This window comes from Blennius ocellaris (genome assembly GCF_963422515.1).
Source record: "Blennius ocellaris genome assembly, chromosome: 19".
Taxonomy (NCBI): domain Eukaryota; kingdom Metazoa; phylum Chordata; class Actinopteri; order Blenniiformes; family Blenniidae; genus Blennius; species Blennius ocellaris.
This window is the reverse complement of record NC_137668.1, coordinates 23,215,879-23,234,190: the sequence shown is the minus strand read 5'-3', so window position 1 is coordinate 23,234,190 and position 18,312 is coordinate 23,215,879. Positions and strand designations below refer to the sequence as shown.

General features: G+C 49.2%; 1 protein-coding gene across 1 annotated transcript in view; it reads left to right on the top strand.

Moving 5' to 3' along the window:
* The window catches only part of mkxa (mohawk homeobox a), a gene marked incomplete at both ends in the record, with an annotated part of 26,475 nt that extends 9,008 nt beyond the window's left edge, over window positions 1-17,467 (top strand). Inside the window, 2 exons of the mRNA XM_080515147.1 lie at window positions 17,092-17,125; window positions 17,263-17,467. Of these exons, the coding sequence (XP_080371273.1) occupies window positions 17,092-17,125; window positions 17,263-17,467 (239 nt within the window). The remainder of the gene's footprint in view (window positions 1-17,091; window positions 17,126-17,262) is intronic.
* Between the last annotated feature and the right edge of the window lie 845 nt (window positions 17,468-18,312).

Genomic DNA, 18,312 nt, shown 5'->3' with positions numbered 1-18,312 from the left:
AATGAAACGTTGCGCTCGCCGCCCGTCCAGCCGGCGGCCGGCGTTGACTGTTTCTGCGTGGCGTTGAGACGGAGAAGATGCACGGCGAGGTGCCTCTGCAGAGCGTCTGGGGTGTTTCCTGCACTCTGCAACCTGACTCTCTCTCTCTCTCTCTCTCTCTCTCTCTCTCTCTCTCTCTCTCTCTCTCTCTCTCTCGGTTCTCCTGAATGAGACGGATGGCAAACAATGACATACGTTTCTCCCCCGAACCCCACGCCCCTCCCGCCTCTCACCCTCCGCTCCTTTCCTCAGGTGTCCAACTGGTTCGCCAACGCCAGGCGGCGGCTGAAGAACACGGTGCGGCAGCCGGACCTGAGCTGGGCGCTGCGGATCAAGCTCTACAACAAATACGTGCAGGGCAACGCGAGAGGCTGAGCGTCAGCAGCGACGACAGCTGCTCAGAAGGTACGCCGAGTCGGCAAAAAAGGCCTCCAGAGGAAGTGAAGGGTAGCGGCCCTACCTCTGGCCCTTTTAAAAAAACCTGCGAAAACAAAGTCAATGGTCATAGGAACCCAAAGACACCAGCTGAAGCAGAAAGGCCCGGTTTTCCTCGTTAGTAACGGTGGATGGCGGTCCAACTCCTCTCCGGTTGCTCTTCGCGTTTCCATAAATTCAGTCTTGCCTTGTAGTTGGATCGTTAGTATTGCAAAAAGCGAATAAAAGCTGAACCACCAGGAATCACATTTCCACCATCGCGTTTCCAAACGCTGATTACAGTGACGTCTCACCATTTAGAGGCCCGATGTTTCACCTCGTTGTGTATTTCTATATCGCCCATTCAAATCTACTTGATCCAGTCATAACTGGAATGCTGGGTAGTTGTTTGGCTCACTGCTCTCTCCGTATTTAGCCGTTGCTTTCACCTGCTTCCACAGAAAATCACACGTCAGATGCAGTTTGGATGAAGGCACCAGCTCATGTTGAGATTTACTCATTTAAAAAAAAGGTCATCGGCCAATTTCCTGTGCAACTTTTGAGAATTCCAGTTCAGTTATTGATTCAAGAGCTAGAAATTAACACTGTAAATGTGGAAGATGAAGAATTTCTACAGTGAGAAAGTGTTTCACACCTTGTTTAGATACTACTTGGCTTTCACTGCCAAAAGCACCGCAGTCACTTCCTCGCCACCGGATCGTCGAAGGGCCGACGCGGTGGTGCCCCCGGCCCGCGATCAGGTTAATCAGTGCCGCGGCGCGGGGACTCGACTCTCTCGCTCCTGCTGCACTGGGACCAAGGACGATAAAGCGGCAGTCTTTGTGTTCCTTTTTTTTAATTTGGACTGCGTCCGTGTGCGATCAGTCTTTAATTTACAGCGTTGTGTGTGGATGGATGGATTCTGTCCTCACACCAGCGCCGACGGCTGCAGGTCGACGTCCCGCGGCGAACTCGATGCACCCTGCGGAAACTTTCCTGACATCATGCGTCTCGTGTCCCCAGAACTTAAAACGCAGCGTGAAGACATGGCGCGGGGCCCGAGGCCAGACCGTCGCCCAGAAAGCCGGACGGCGAGGCGGTGGGCGGCGGCACGCTGTCATTAGCGCGGCCTCGCGTCTAACCCAGCCTGCAATTGGAAACGAGCGGCTGTCCGTCAGCCGGAGAGGATCCCACAGCGGGGGGTCTCTCTCTCTCGCTCGCTCTCTCTCTCTCTCTCTCTCTCACTCTCTCTTTCCCTCAAAACATGCTTTGGGAAGCATTTTTGAGAAAGCGGCGTAAGAATGAAGCGAGGGGACGAGAGGGTTTGTGGCGTCGGGGATCTCTAATTAAACCTTCAACGGGGCGTGCGGCCGGCCGAGGAACGCCCGTACGGTGTTTTTTGCGTTTGTTTTCGGCCACAGCTCGCTACGTCTCACCCGTCTCCTTCCTCCTGTCACATTATGGTCGTCCACAAGCTCCTGACCTCCACGCCGAGCGGGGCCCTCGCATACGTCCCTCTCAGCCGGAGCTTTTTTGTTTCCGCGGGCCTATTTATGGCGTCCGATTCCGACCCCGCATTCCTCTCGCTGTCCTGAAATGGTCCGGCTTGTTTTTGGAGAAGCCGTGAGGATTTACTGCCGAGGGCTTCTGATACGTGGGAGCTAGCGCTGCGATTCAGCCGGGGAGAATCGAACCTCCAACCTGCCGCAGTTACACTGATTTCCTCCTCCAGATGATATATCTGGTTTTCCAGTGCAGTGCCCCCCATCCCCATCCCCCCTTTCCCTCCAGGTAGAATCTTGTGCTTTAAGCGACCTGAAATGATTCATTCACTCCGGTTTGGCAACGCTCCCTAACGTCTGGCCCGGGTTCTCCGTCTTGATCCGGTGCCAGTTTTTAAAATCTCCTCTGCCCCGGCATTTACCTTCAGAACGACCAGGCGAACGAACAGAGGAGAGAAAAATCACTCGACATTTTCCCATTGCTTTTCCCATGTAATGTGACCGAAAATGTGAAATTATAGTCAGCTTGTCATGAGGCTGGTGTCAAATTACACAGAGCAGGGCTTGATTAAATAGCCTGAATTAGCTTAGAATAGTTTTCAAGAAGTTGCCTCTTCAATCACTCGTCTAAATGGGGCCTAGATGCTTTGTTTTCAAAATAAGCCTTCATGTATAGTTTGCAGCTGCTGTAACTGTTCCCCTGAAAGAACAGTTACATCTCATTACTACTACTACTACTACATACTCTTAAAATGTTTTGTTTTTTAAAAGAATTCATTGTATTACCTTCTGCTTGATCATCGTGGTTTCATATAGAAAAAGGAAAGACAAATGGAAAAGGCATCACCCCGACCCTGGCTGTTCCCCCCCCCCACACTTTGACTGTTCCTCCCCCGACCCTGGATGTTCTTCCCCCTGACCCTGGCTGTTCCTCTCCTAGACCCTGACTGTTCCTCCCCTAGACCCTGACTGTTCCTCCCCAGACCGTGACTGTTCTTCCCCTAGACCCTGACTGTTCCTCTCCTAGACCCTGACTGTTCTTCCCCCAGACCCTGACTGTTCCTCCCCCAGACCCTGACTGTTCTTCCCCTAGACCCTGACTGTTCCTCCCTAGACCCTGACTGTTCCTCCCCTAGACCTGACTGTTCTTCTCCTAGACCCTGACTGTTCCTCCCCCAGACCCTGACTGTTCTTCCCTAGACCCTGACTGTTCTTCCCCTAGACCCTGACTGTTCCTCTCCTAGACCCTGACTGTTCTTCCCTAGACCCTGACTGTTCCTCCCCCCAGACCGTGACTGTTCTTCCCCTAGACCCTGACTGTTCCTCCCCCAGACCGTGACTGTTCTTCCCCTAGACCTGACTGTTCCTCCCCTAGACCCTGACTGTTCCTCCCCCAGACCGTGACTGTTCTTCCCCTAGACCCTGACTGTTCCTCTCCTAGACCCTGACTGTTCCTCCCCAGACCCTGACTGTTCTTCCCCCAGGACCCTGACTGTTCTTCTCCTAGACCCTGACTGTTCCTCCCTAGACCCTGACTGTTCCTCCCCAGACCCTGACTGTTCCTCCCCCAGACCCTGACTGTTCTTCCCCTAGACCCTGACTGTTCCTCTCCTAGACCGTGACTGTTCTTCCCCTAGACCCTGACTGTTCCTCTCCTAGACCTGACTGTTCTTCCCCCAGACCCTGACTGTTCCTCCCCAGACCCTGACTGTTCCTCCCCTCACCCTGACTGTTCCTCCCTCCACCCTGACTGTTGAGACTCTGCCTGCTCATGTCTTGATCTGAAGTGATGTTCTTGGTGTCTGCAGATGGGGACAATCCTCAGAGGACACAGAGCGGCCCTGAGGAGCTCAACAAGCCTCCATGTACCAGAGTGTGATCAAGAAGGAGGGCTCCTCCATGGTGGCCATGGGATGGGGATGGGCATGAGTATGGGTATGGGTATGAGTATGGGTATGGGTATGGGCATGGGCATGGGTATGGGTATGGGTATGGGCATGGGCATGGGCGCGGGCCTGCGCTCGGCCGCCGAGCCCGACGACTACGTGTCTCCCCCGAAGTACAAGAGCAGCCTGCTGCACCGCTACCTGAACGACTCGCTGCGCCACGTCATGGTGGCCAACGCCGTCATGGACGCCCGCAAGAGGAACCACTCGGGCTCCTTCAGCTCCAACGAGTACGACGACGAGCTGCTGTCGCCGTCCTCCTCCGAGGCCGAGGCCAACTTCGTCTACCGGGACCGGTAAGGAGCCGCCGCGACTCGCGCACCTTCTCTCTCCCCCCCGAGCTATCTCTGCTAGCGGCGCTCGGCGGCATCCATTTTCATTTGTGTCCCACCCTCGCCGCGCACGAGTCGAAAGACTTTCGTCGGGCTTCACGTGGTCAAAGCGCAGCGGCTGTACTGTCACCTCACACACTCCGTGTGTGTGTGTGTGTGTGTGTGTGTGTGTGTGTGTGTGTGTGTGTGGTGTTTGACCCACTTCAGCTCCTGTCAGCAGGCTTTAACAGTCCAGACACAACAAGGCATGTGGAGCTCGCTCGCTCGCTCGCTCACTCGCTCGCTCGCTCACTCGCTCTCAGACTACTGCTTGGCACGCTTTGATCCGGAGTCCAGGTCCTGCTGTGAGAGCAGCAGACCATGCAGGAGTGTGTGACACGGCACAAACACAACCTCTCCGTCTGAAGGTGGGGGGGGGGGGGGGGGGGGGGCGGAAAAAACCCCCAAAACATCTTATCTGCGAGGAAAATACAATACAGAAACTTGAGTTGGATTTTACGAGGTTTCCGGCAGAATTAACACGCGTTCGAAGAATGCCACAGTTCAGCACTTTCACGTCAGTTTGCATCACTTTTGTTTTACAGACAGATTCTTCAACGTGTAGTTTGATGAAAACGTGTACCGACCGTACCGACTACCGACGAACGACACAAAACCTGCAAAGAAAAGTTTTTTTATTCCCAAATGCAGCTTCGCTTATTGGCCGTTAGTGTGAATGAGCGTGGCGGTGAGGGCCCGTCTGGACTCCACTGTGACGTCGGACCTCACAGGTCTGAGGTTTCATTTCAAAGTCGAGTGAAAATCGTCTCGTTCGATCGGGGTGGGGGGGTGGGGGGGGGGGGGGGGGGGGGGTTCCCCCCGTTTGAGGAAAAAACACAAAATTCCGAACCGTATTTTCCTGCCGAGGGTCGAAGGTGGAGGCGGCGGAGGCTGTTTCGTATTAGCTTAGCGTGAAGGATTGTGTGTGTGTGTGTGTGTGTGTGTGTGTGTGTGTGTGTGTGTGTGTGTGTGTGTGTGTGTGTGTTGGGCTTGAAACGCCTGAGCGAGCGCGACCGTCCTCCTGGAGGCGCCGTGACCCCCCAGAGAAACTCTCCTCACGGCGAAGCACCTGCCGGTGAAGGACCAAGAGAGACCTATAACTCCCCACATTCTAACCCCCCCCGCCCCCCTCCCCCCTCCCCCACCCCAAAACAGGATTAACTCACCTGGCCGTCCTTCTGTTTTTAATCGAGACGAACTATTTTATCTCCACGCTTAATATGATTCCTTGCGTCGACGTCTCCCTCTTGGATTTCTGGCGCGGTCACAGACGTGTTTCTCTTCTGTTACATACGGAAAGTTCTCCGAGGAGCGCGTTGACTCATCCAGCACCTGCCCCCCCCCCCCACCCCCCACCCACCCCACCCCCTCCTCCACCCACCCCCCCAAAAATCCAGCAACCAAACAAAGAGGAGAAAATGAAATTTAATTCGGCTCTTGATCTCGCCGCCGCAGACGGAGCAAATGAAAGAGTGGCGGAGCAGAAATCGTTTTTAAGCCCGAGTTTGCATCATTTCCTTTTCTTTTCTTTCTTTTTCTTTTCTTTTCTCCCTTCTTATCCCGCGGCCTGCGCATTCCCGGATATTTCCGTACCGAACGCATTCCTCTTTTTCACAAATAGTTTTACAACGTTTTCGTAACGTTTCGCATAAATCGGTTACACACACAAAAAAAAAAAAAAAAAAAAAGGAGAGAAGAAGAAGAAAAAAAAAAAAAAGAACAAGTAAGACTGGAGCTCGTCGATCGTCCCGCCGTCGGCGTCTCTCGCGTCCAGATTCCTGCTCGTAATTGGTCGGGGCGGGAGTGGCGTGCCCGGCGAGCGCCGTGCCATTGGCCGAATGGGGGGGTCAGGGTGGTGGTGGGGGGGCGGGGGGGTTGGGGGGGGGGGGGGGGGGGGGGCTGCAGCCCTGTGACTACAGAGGGCAGTCAGACGTGGCAGGAGATGGAGAGAGGAGATTTTTTACCCCAGTGGAAAACTAAACTTCTGCCGGCTTGAAAGGACTCGTGCACGGGGGCCCGGACACACACACACACACACACACACACACACACACACACACGTCCAGTACAAACACCACACACACACACACACACACACACACACACACCAAAGCCTGCGGGGAATGTCATTGAACAGAAGGAGCAGCAGAATTCCAGCACACATGCAGGGGTTTTCATGCCAAATTACCCTTTAATGGGATATTAAATGGCAGGAATCTGCCCCCCACCCCCCTCCCCCCCCTGTTTTCCTTCTTCTCGCTCGGCACCACATCTCCAGCCCCCGCCCCCCCCCCCCCGATATCGCACAGATCGCCGCACGCACACATCACTCCGCGGCGCGGCGATCCGGGCCGGCGGCACGAGATTGACTGGTGGTGCTTTTTCTCAGGTCCCCCCCCCCCCCCCCCCCCAACCCCCCCCCCCCCCCACCACTTTCGTGGACTCGGGTTGCAGCCGAGCGCCGATCCGTCTTCTTGATGTGGAGAAACATCAAGAAGACGGAGGAAAGTCAGCAAGTTTCCAATAGCTACACTTTTTATGTGCTGTTTTTTATGCTATAAATTAAGAAAATGGCTTTTCTTTTCTTTTCTTTTCTTTTCTTTTCTTTTTTCTTCGTTACACACGAGACTCTGGTCTTGATTTTTATGCTCTGAATCAAGTGTATTCAGGTGCACCTTGGCTGTTTTTTTTTTAACTTGCAGTCTGACGTGTGGCTCAATCAGCCTTTTATTCAACCGCAGCTCCGTTTAGAGCGTAAAATCATTAAATCCACCGTCGTGACGTCGCGCTGTTATGATGCTGCAGGTGTTAGTCAACTGAGAAATAATCAACTCTAGTGACTCCTTTACTTCTTTATGTTTTGGGGTTTTTAAGTATCACTGGTTTGCTGAGTAACTATGGATTTTTAAAGGCTAAAATGGCAAAAATAAGTCTTGGCTTCAGCTTCAAAATCATTTCGGTGGCAGAAATCGCCCAAAAAACTAAAAATGTGTGCGTGAACTTTTAAGCGCGATGAACTGCCTGAACTGTGTAAACCATTAATTCATTCACTCATAATGAGAATGGGATTTGAACTAGCAACCTCTGATCACAAGGCCACTTCTCTGAGTGACCTTTTTTTTCTTAAGGGGCTCAAATGGTTACCATGGTAACCGTCGGCCCGTTGAAGAACTCGGTATTTCTCTCGTAAAACATATAAAAGGACAAGTCTTTTTCTCACACGTCATCAAAATACATGACAAGCATTTGTCCTTCTTGTTCTGTTTGGCGGTTTTTGATATTTTCGCCGTTTCGCAGCACGTTTGGTTTTACAGTTGCTCGTGTAACGCCGCCACCGAGGAAGACTTTTGTTCTTTGAAGAAGACGACGACGCGGTAAATCGTTTTCCTGTTTAGCTTCAACAACGCGGCGAAAAGATAACTATTCCAGTTCGGACGCTGGATTTGGCAAAGCGACGGTCAAGTTTGAACTCGATGTCAGACAAGAGAAAGTTTCTCTGATCTGATGATTCGACGTCCCAACGGCGTTTCCGTTTAACCCACTTCTGATTTCCAGACGCTTCGAGACTTTATGTGGGGGAAAAAAAAATTAAAAAAAGTTTGGATTTAAGTAAAAAAAGATGTGACGGTCGCTGCTGATAAAAAAAAAAGAAAAAGAGATTTCCATAATTTTTTCCTTCGCTTGATTTCGTCCCTCTTGGCTTCGTCCCCGGAGAGCGAGCCGAACGGCGAGGATTCATCTGGTCGCGTCGCCGATTGTCGGATTTAAGAGCGCCGAGAGTCCGGGATGATGGGGGAGGGGGGGGGGAGTGGTGGGAGGGGGGGGGGGGAGGAGGGGGGTGTCTCCGTATAACGCTGGACGGAGCCTCTTGGGTGCGACGGTCAAAACACTCGCGGGGTCAGCCGACGGAGCGAAGCGAGAGACGTGGAGGACCTGGCGACGGTTCGCTGTTTCCACGGATTCATATGGAAGGGACCGTCGTTCCAGTGTGTGTGTGTGTGTGTGTGTGTGTGTGTGTGTGTGTGTGTGTGTGTGTGTGTGTGTGTGTGTGTGTGTGTGTGTTTCCTCTCCAGCTGCTCAGGAACAGGCCTGGGACTCTGGGAGTGGGTGAGGTTTGATAATTACACCGAGGTGAAGGTAAAGTTCATCCAAATTACAGAACATAGCCATCGTTTTTTTTTTTTTTCTAATTTCTCCGCGGTGGTGTCTGGACCTGCGGACAGTTCATAATGACAATATGAGCCTGGGGAAGCTCCGGAGATGATCGTGTGCCTCCGCAGAGTCTTTTTAAACGTCGAAAATGTAAAGCAGAAAGTATTCAGAGACTCGGCGGAGGTTTTTTTTTTTTTTCTAATCATTTGTTCGCCTCATTTTAACCCCCTATCATCCAATAGTGGGAGAACTTGGCTGGTTTCACGTTGCGTGCTCTTGAATTAGTAGGATTTGTAAAATTAAATGTAGCCTGTTTTTCATGTTTATCTCATGAGGAAAAAAAAGGTCATTAAATATCTGATTGGTGTATTTTTAGTGCACAGTTTTGGTCATTTTGACACTTTTGTGGACCGAGGAAGGAAATAATTCATGTGTGTGTGTGTGTGAGATTATGGGTGTGGATAGACGTGTTCCAAGCTTTTATTGTGGTAATTTACCAAAAAAAGCTGAACTTAAAATAGCACTTTTAATTAGTATGCGGCTTTTCGTGGGGTTTTTCCGTCACGCTTTAGTAAGACAATGGATCTTTCTTCACGCTTTTCGTGATAATTGGAATAATCTTAATATTTGAACGCTTAAATCCAGCGGCGCTAACGCAGTTTGAGGATAGATATTAAATATCTGATGCTGTACTTACTATGTCAAAGAACATTTTATTGTATCTTACAGTCCATTTTATTACATTTTTCTTTCGCTTTTTCATGTAATTTATAGTAAAACGGATGAAAATACGTAGAAACATCTCTGACGGGATGTTTGCTCTGAAAGTTATAGAAATTAGTGTGTTCAGCTGTGATAAACTGATATTTCAATGCGTTTTCTTTACTCTAATATCAACACAGCATCATGTGTGTTGTACAGTTACTGTCCTAGAAATCGACGTCCTTGTATGTTGATGGCCGCGATTTCGTCATGGATGTGTTTTTGTTTCCTGGATTCTGATTGGCTAGGACGTCTCTATGCTTCTTGTTCTCTCGGCACTACAGGTTTGGCACGAAGCTCACGGCTCCTTAAGTGCGGCTTCTATTCTGGTTTGTGTGAAAGATTTGGTCTTTTTTTAAACGACCCGGTGCGAACGTTGGTATTTTTCGATCCCGTCTTTTTGTAAACACCCTTCAGCCTTCAGCTGCGACTCGGCGGAGGTGAGCCGCAATCCCGGCGTTAAGGTGGATGAAAAGGCGGCGGCGGCGGCGGCGGGCAGACGGAGGCGAGTGTGAACAGACGAGAGAAAAAAAAAAAAAAAAAACGTGGGACGTGAGACGCCCTGACATAGAAACTGCCGGGAATAATAAGTTCCCTTCGCGACCTGATGGCTTTTTAAATCTCCAGCACGCCATGGACTTTTCTGGAAAAAACACACACACACACACACACACAATCAGGTCATCAGATCCAGAAAGCGCAGCTGCCGCACGGCCCCGCTTCTTATAAAACACAAATTGTTTCCATTTTAAAAAAAAAAAAGAAAAAACCCCAGAGCCGTGTCGAGAACAATGGGGCTGCCGTCGTGTTCCCACGGGACGGAGGAGAGCGAGGAGAGGTTTAATGAGAGAGCGAGAGGTGTGACCCCACACACACACACACACACACACACAGTGTTACACAGCAGTCCGACTGAGGAATTGCGACATAATGATGCAGTGCGTTCGGCGAAAACATATCATTTGGCCTCCAGCTCCCAAAAAACAGGCTATTTTTGTGCACATGTAAACACTTAAAAATCTCAATAATGCTCATTTGTGGTTCGGGCTTCTTTCTCTTTCTTTTTCCGTTTTCCCTCTTCTTCCCCTCTTTCTAATGTGCGTGCTTTTTTTTAAAAGGTCCGTCCGTCAAAGACGTCACCTTCTCCCCCGTCGGTTCCGTTCAGCCATGATGAAAAGTTAATCGTTACGTTAATGTGACTTTAATTAACGCTGATTGCTTTGTGATATTAAAGCACCGCAGACCCTGGATCAGGTTGTTCGTCAAGTCTGGTTCTAATTCGGCGGAACGATTTCTCGCTAATGTATCTTCATCAGGAAGTCGGCGTGCGCAATAGAGGAAATATTGAACTTCCATGTTATTTGGAAGTGGTGTTGTGGAGGTTTGCTGGTTTGATTCCCACAGGTGGCTCCCTGAGCTTGACCCTTGACCCCTGCCAGCTCCTCGTGGTGCCTTAATGCCTGATAGGTCAATGTAGAAAAAGATTGTTATTAATAAAGTATGATTAGTTATTATGCAGTACTCAACATTAATTTAACTGATAAATTCACACTCGAGTGGTTAAAGCCGAGTTCCATACTGGATTTCATCGTAGAACTTTTCTCCAGATAATTCGAGGCTATTGAAGACGAAATGTTGTTGCACTTTCTGAAGTGTTTCGTAGTTCTGACCATCTTCTGAGAGATTTAATGGCAGGAGCCAATTTTCTGTACAACGTTTACATCGTTTTTGCATTTTAGTCTCGGAAAATTTACGTTTACATTGTGACGGAAACGGGGGAAAATGACGGCGTTTTCGTGTCGGGCCACTAGTGGGTGCTGTTGCTTGGTCTTTGTGATGAAACCACAACCGAACAAGTTGGATTGTTATCACGGCGACTGTGAAAATAAAAGGAGACGATGGACTGGGAGCCGTGACCCTCTGGAGATGAACTTTTTTCTTTCGAAAAGTTGCACCAGGCGAGCCCTTTTCAGAAAAAGTTGCGTCTTCGTCGACTTTCGCAACATTATTGCGAAAAACGAGGAGGCGTCCCTCCAACCACCAGATGGCGCTGCATGTGTGAGAGGCGATGAAGCAGCTTCCGTCGGCGTCGCGGAGGAATGATTACCCCCCCCCCCCCACCCTGATTACGTCGTGTTTACTGGCACTCGTAACCACGACGACGACCTGGTAGCCTTTAAACACCTCCAGCACTGTTATTATCCCTCCGTCCAGCGAGAAGACACAAGGAAATCCTCCTCGCCGGCGAGGACCACCGCACCAGTGTGTCATCTGCTGGCCAGACACGGAAAAAAAATTAAATATATATAATAAAAATACTGGAGGAAAAAAAAAAAATGGCAGATTGGAAAGTCGTTCCCGGGCAGAAGCTCGTTATCTGTTCAACTTAATACTGTGAGAACTAATTATTCTGTGTTTTTTTTTTTCAAAGAGATGAAAGTGATGAAAGGGCAAAACACAGAAAGCAGTAAATTCATAGGGTGGATGACGGCTTTGGCCGACGCAATGGAACCGACAGTTTTGCTCGCCGGGAGCGGCGGTGTGAGAGCGGTGCCGCCGCCGCCGCCGGAGCATCGCTTGACTTCATTCACAGACTCTTCTTGACATTATAAAAAAGCACAGATCATCAGAGGAGACGTTTGAAGGAGAGAGCGGTCGCACCTCCGGTCTGGAGCTCAGATCAACGGTGGCGTTGGGCCGCCATTTGAAGGGTTTCCCTTCTGGCCGAAACCAAAAAAAAAAAAAAAAAAACTAAAGACTTGGCCACGAGTGAATCGATCATTGCGGTCACGTCTGCACGTTTGAGGAAAACGGGAGGCGACTTGAATTCGTCCACTTTTCTCTTCATTAGAAACGTCGCCAGGGTGTCAAGTAGCGAGGTTCTTCCTCCGGCTCGCAGACCGCCGCCGACGTTCCTGCCGCTGTGACCTCGACGCGAGGTGAAGTCGGTGTCAAATTACGAGAGAATGAAACGTTAAAGATCTTTTTTTTTTTTTAAGACGGTTCGTTCAGTCGACTCGTTCCACTTTAAAGCCTTCTGACTGGATTGTTGAGGTTAAAATGGGTTCTAGGAGTCATAGCTCGTCGTTTCCCGCTCCACGTCGTCACAGTAACACCTGACTCATCTTCAGATCCCGGACCGCCGGCCTCGACGCTTCAAAGACAGCGCAGGTCAGCGAGATTTGTCGAGCCTCCAAACGCCTCATGAGGTGTTTTTTTTTGTTTGTTTTGTGTTTTTTTTTTTTTCCTCCGAGGAAATCGGCTGAGCTCATTTCCTGACTTTCAACGATTGTTTGGATTCGTCTGAGTTCGTCTAAGTTCATCGGCGCTTCTCGGAAGAAAAGCTCATCGCTACGGTCGAAGAGAACTTTCTCTGCATGGACCTTGTTAGTTAAAAAAAAAAAAAAAAGTTCTGAATGAGTGAAGTAAAACCTTTGAGTTGGCAGTTTTTCTGAGTGACTTATTCTGAGTCAGGAGCCAGAAACCCAACGGTTGTTCTAGTAAAACCTTCATAAGTCATCAGTTGGCATGTTTTTCTTCCCGGGAAGGAAAAAGTTAAAGTTTCTTTTGACAAAAAAAAAGTAGTTTTCTGATACATGAGCAGAAATAATTGTTAGCTTTTGTGATCGTAAAAGTATTTGCTTTTTTTTCATATGGCTGCAGATGTTAGAAGAAAATGAATTCCATCGTGAATCTGAAATATGAACGACCCCAGTCTCTATTATCACACAAATAACCGATTCTGCAGGTTGACCTTGTGCGGATGTCTCGTTATGCAGATGACAGACGTGTGTATGTGACTAATTACCGCCAAATTATTTGTAATTTACTTGATTGTGAAAATTTCCAACCATAAGAAATGACATCACCGCGGGACAGGAAGACGTAATCACACCAACGCGTTGCACCAAAGCGGCTTGTTTATTGGTGTTTCATCAGAGAATTGTATTTTCACGTGCAGCCATGTCGGTGTTGGCGTCGGAAAATGTGTGTGTGTGTGTGTGTGTGTAATCGCTGGTTATTTGCATACACATAAACCTCATCAGACGTCAGATCCCCACCGGTTTCTCTTTGTCGAGAAGTTTTTGTCAAACACGTTTCCACATTTCCGCTGTTTATTTGTTATAAACCGGCAAACCTCCGGCCGCCACTTTCACTGACAAGTCTACTCTTTTCCAAAGCGCACAAAAAAACAGTCAAAGATAACGGTGAAAAATCATTTTAATTGGTTTGATATTCGACCCCAAAGACACAGCAGTGATTCATTTAGAGAAAAGGAATCGTGTAACAGAAGTAGCCTGTTGTTCTTTGCAGTACTCAGCAGCATCAAAATGAGCGTCCAGCCAAGTTAATTAGTAGACATTTGAGTCTTGGTAGGAGATTCCAGAGTTTATGCAACGCTGGGCAAGTGAGCGCACGTCCACAGTTTTTTTTTTTTCCCACTGAAAAAATCTCAAAACCGGCGTCCATTCTCGTATCTGTCGTGTCTTTTTGACCTCGTTTGGTGTTTTTTTTAGGGGGGGGTGAGATTATTGTAAAACCTACTGAGGACTTATTTTTGGCAACGTGCAATTTTGGGGCGACTAAGAATTGACACTTATTTTAAGTCACTTTGGATCCGACCGCCGGCCCGAAAGCCTCAAATCTCATAAAAGGGCCTGCATGTGAGTGCGTTTGTGTGTTTATTTGTCTGCCTAATTCGGCCCAGCCCAGGGTTTGTGTAGCGGGGGCCTGCCTTGTTTATTGTTTGCGTGTTGCTAACAACAACAGCAGCAGATGGTAGTGATGATAGCCCCCCCCCCCCTGTCGTCTCAACAGGTGAAACCTCATTCCTTCGCTAATCTGTCTCGTCTTCTCTCTCTCTCTCTCTCTCTCTCCCTCCATCACCCCGCCGCGATGTTAAGTGAGCTCGTGTTTTTGGACTTCCAGCGCCGTGCCAGAAACCATCAGGCTTCTTAGCTTTCCCCCTCTGGCGGCCCGTGAAAACCCCCGCCGTCAGCGGCGCCCAAAGGCAACAGCAAAGTTGACTGAGTATCCAGTAGCAGAGTAGTAAAGTTTTAAAAAAAAACAAAGAAAAAGGATGAGGAAAATGATTTATTGGAGATTTATTGAGTCTTTGGCGCGGCGCTTTGTTTTAAAAAGTCTGACTTTTGGATGTTTTAGGCAACAGGTTTTAGAAATAAGATGTTTTGTTGTTTTTCTTTTTGGGGTTTTTTTTTTTTTTTTTGGTACCTTGCGGTCGACCGATGTGAGATTCTGGGGTTTCCTTAAACGGAGGTGGAGGAAGGATGTCCGCAGTTTAACGTCGGCGTCTTCCTCCGCTTGGTCGGGTCGTCAAGAAAAGAGGCAAGGCAGCGGCGCTTTGTTAGCATAGCATCTGGACGGCGGCTGCGTCGCACGCTGGAAACACTTAAAGCCGCGGATGGAAAAGACTCACAGGCGGCAACCCGCGGTGACTCCACGCCACACAAGTGCACGCTATCCTCTGCAGTGTTGCTGCTCTTTGATGTTGCTGCCCTCCACAACATCAAAGGGGGGGGGGGGGGGGGGTTACAACGTCACACGAAACTGTTGTAACTGGCTTGTAATCAGAGTGTACCGTTAGAGAGTGTATTTCTAATCAGGACCGATCGGCTTTGGAGTGCCGGCCAGGATTAAGAGCTATGAGGACGCCTTCAAGTATCGGCCCGATATTCACGATTAAGTTTGAAAAAATACAGGGGATGTAAAAAAAAGGGGGAGACAAATATAGGTTCTTCCAATGAAACCCTTTCTTGACGTAGAGCAGAGCCGTCCTTTACGAAAACAGACGTAGGATTTGTTTTGGCCGACCGGTCCTGGAATACCTGGAGCGGCGGGTACTACAGTAAGTCACTACGGCCGGAGGAAGGAGTAAACTAGGGACATGAGGAAGATCAGTTCACTGATGAAGCAAGATAAAGATGTGGGGGGGTTGGGGGGGGTGGGACTGTCGGGAGTTGCAGCCAGACGAAAATGTGCAGGATTTATCCGTAGCGTCTTTGTGCACCGAAGGTGAAAACCTCCCGGGGTTATCACGTCCTCATCTCGATCGCACACGTGCTCACGCATTCCTTCTCCTCCGTCTTCGAAGCGATCCGCTCAGGAAAATTGTGCCGAGTGAAGTCAATCTCTCTCTGCGGAATACACCTATTACCGAACGAAGGAGTACAGGAAATTTCATAATCAGGCCCACATTAGCCCAGAGCCTTTGTGTGGGGAAAAAGAAGAAAAAAAATAGGCGGTACTGTCAGCATGGGTCACGCTACGTTGGAGCAGTTTTGGAAAACAAGAGCGAGGCGTTGGGAATAATTAGGCAGCTCCTCTGGATCCAGAAATCTGGAACGTCTACGGAGGGCTCTGGCGAGGTCGGGGGTGACGAAGCAGAACGACAAAATCCCGTGTGTGTGGAGTTCAGGGCTCTGCGGTTGTCTGACGACCACACTGAACACCCCCCCGGTCGCTCCGTCCTCGACTGACCTTCTCTTTGTACGGAGAAAATGACAAATGAGGAAAGATCTTCATAAGTTGGAGGTTAAGGAGCGTCGGCGGAAGAGCCGACTCTTCAAGACGAGATGTTTTTGCTTTATTGGGAAAAGTGTTTGGAGAAACCGGGACGATGTGTTTGTGTGTTTGCGTCGGGAAGAGTTGAGCTACATGAGGAACCCGTCAGTGTCAAACAGGGTTTTACTGCTGATCGATGTCGGTTCAACTAATAAAACCTCCTCCAGACGTAGAGCAGAGTCGTCCTTTACTGAAAACAGACGGGAAACGTAGGATTTGTTTTGGCCCGTCGGTACCTGGAGCAGCATTGTGGCCCCACAGCAACGACTCTTCCACCAGTACATGTATAAGTTTTCATGTACCTGAAGTGAATCAGTTCCTCCATACTGGACAGTCGGCGTGAACGTGTGTTTACGAAATTCTCTTTTTGGGGTTTTGATATTCGATCATTTTTCAGCTTTTGGAAGAGAATTAAATATTTGAAATTCTTATTACAGAACTGCTGTTATTCATAGTCATTTCTTCACTTGTCAAGCAGTTCAGTAAACGCGAAATTTCAGTAAACGTTTGCGTTTTCACTTGAAACGTTTAAACGGAGCGTCAAAGTCAGTGAATCAACGTCAAGCAGAGGAAGTTTTGGATTTCGTCTCCGCTTGGATGAAATCCGAACCATCAGCATCAGCATGTCAAAGAGTTCAAAGCAGATCCTGCGATCGAAGATTGTACGAGGCCGTGTTTCTGGGTCCGAAGGTGGGATGGCAGCTGAAATAAAGCGCACTTATAAACAAAAAAACACGCTCCCTGATGACGTGAAAGTCTGTGTGAAAGAAGGTTTGGGGGGCGAATTAAAGTCCCGGCGATCAGAACATCAAAGAACTTTCCCCTTCAGCCTCTCAGTCGCTCAAACCTGCTTCAGCCGCGTGTTTAGTTAGCTTATAGCGAGCGCTGCGCAGGTTGAACGCTAACGCCAGCGGCACGGCGAGATAAACGGTTTGCCTGGCTGTTCCCAACGCTAATGTTTCACATGTGAGATAGAGGCGAGCGAAAAGGAGGAGAAAAGCAAGGCGGCCTCCATCTTTCTGCCTCCTCCTCCTTCTTTTTTTTTTTTTTTTTTTTTTTTTGGTTCCCCCTCGAATCTTTTTACGCTCCGTCACTTTCGATCTGATTTCCTTCGGACAACTCAATTACTCTGGCCGGGGCCCGCTTGTTTTCCTACTAAATATTAGGGAATGGACTTTATGAGTCATCAGGAGCGTCTTTCATCCTGGTCGTCACCTTGTTGTGCATGTGTGTGTGTGTGTGTGTGTGTGTGTGTGTGCAATCAATCCTGGTTGAGAACTCCAGAAAATGAACCGTATTTTCTTTCTCTGCTTTCGTTTCCAGAACCCGCCGACCACGCCTCCAGTAAATGTGACAAGTGAGTCGAGTTTCCTCTTTTCATCTCGTCCCTCAGATCACCAGCGAGTCGACGTCTAACTTTTGTTTCTCCTTCTTCTTCTTCTTCCTTTTTTTTTTTTTTTTTTCTCGTTTTGTTGCGTCGTTCCTCCCCGGCAGCGGCGGCGGCGGCGCGCAGAAGGAGAAGGTGAAGGGCAAAGACGAGACGTACTGGAAGGAGATCAACGCCGCCATGGCCTTGACCAACTTGGCGCAAGGGAAGGACGGCGGCATGTCCGGGACCACCAGCTGCATCATCCAGAAGTCGTCTCATATAGCAGAGATCAAGACTGTCAAAGTGCCGGTGCTGCTGCACAAGTATTAGCCCCTCCCCTCTCCGACGTCGCCGTCCCCCCCCCCCCCCTCGCCCCCCCCCCCCCCCCCCCCCCCCGCTATGCAAACCAGCAAACATTCCTGGACTTCGGATGAACTGAGAAAGAAACTGTTCAGAGACGTCGCTGTTGGCGTCTCGCTAAAGTTCAAAGAGGCCTTCTTGACCCCTCCAGCAGTATTTCCTAAAACCGAGACACTTTTGTAATGTTAACTTATTTTTTACAAGTCTTTTTCTTTTTCTTTTTCTTTTTTTTTTATTTTGTTACTCCTCTTCTTTCTTCTTTCTTTTTTACACTATGAAACGTTCGTATTTTGCCAAAAAGTGCCTTTGAGTAACTCGCCGGCTGTGCAGCACAGATACTGAGGTTCCATTCAGGATTTGTGGGTGAAAAAAAAACACAAAACAAAATAATAATAATAAACAAACAAACAAAAAAACAACTCCCCCTCGACAGCGTGTGCCTTAAAAAGGACTTTGAATGAGGTCACCTGGTGGTGAACTTCCAGTAGCGCAAAAAATTTTTTGTTGTTGTTTGTTTGTTGTTTTGACTGGACTCGTTCGTTTTGACTGGAGAGCCGGCGCTGTGCTTCGTCTCAGCCGGACGATGACGGCGGCGGATCCACGTCTCGGCCTCGCCGGCGGGCGAAGGATTCCTGCCTTATCTTCTCCTCGCCGGCTGAAACGTGAAGCGACGCTCAGCTGGGCCCGAGAACGAGAACGAGACGACGACAGACGGGGGGGGGTACCGTGACCTAAAAGGGATGTTTTCTTGCCGTTATCAGTGTTCCACTTACTTTTTGTTTTGTTTTTCCTTCAAACAAGATAGTCTGTAGCGC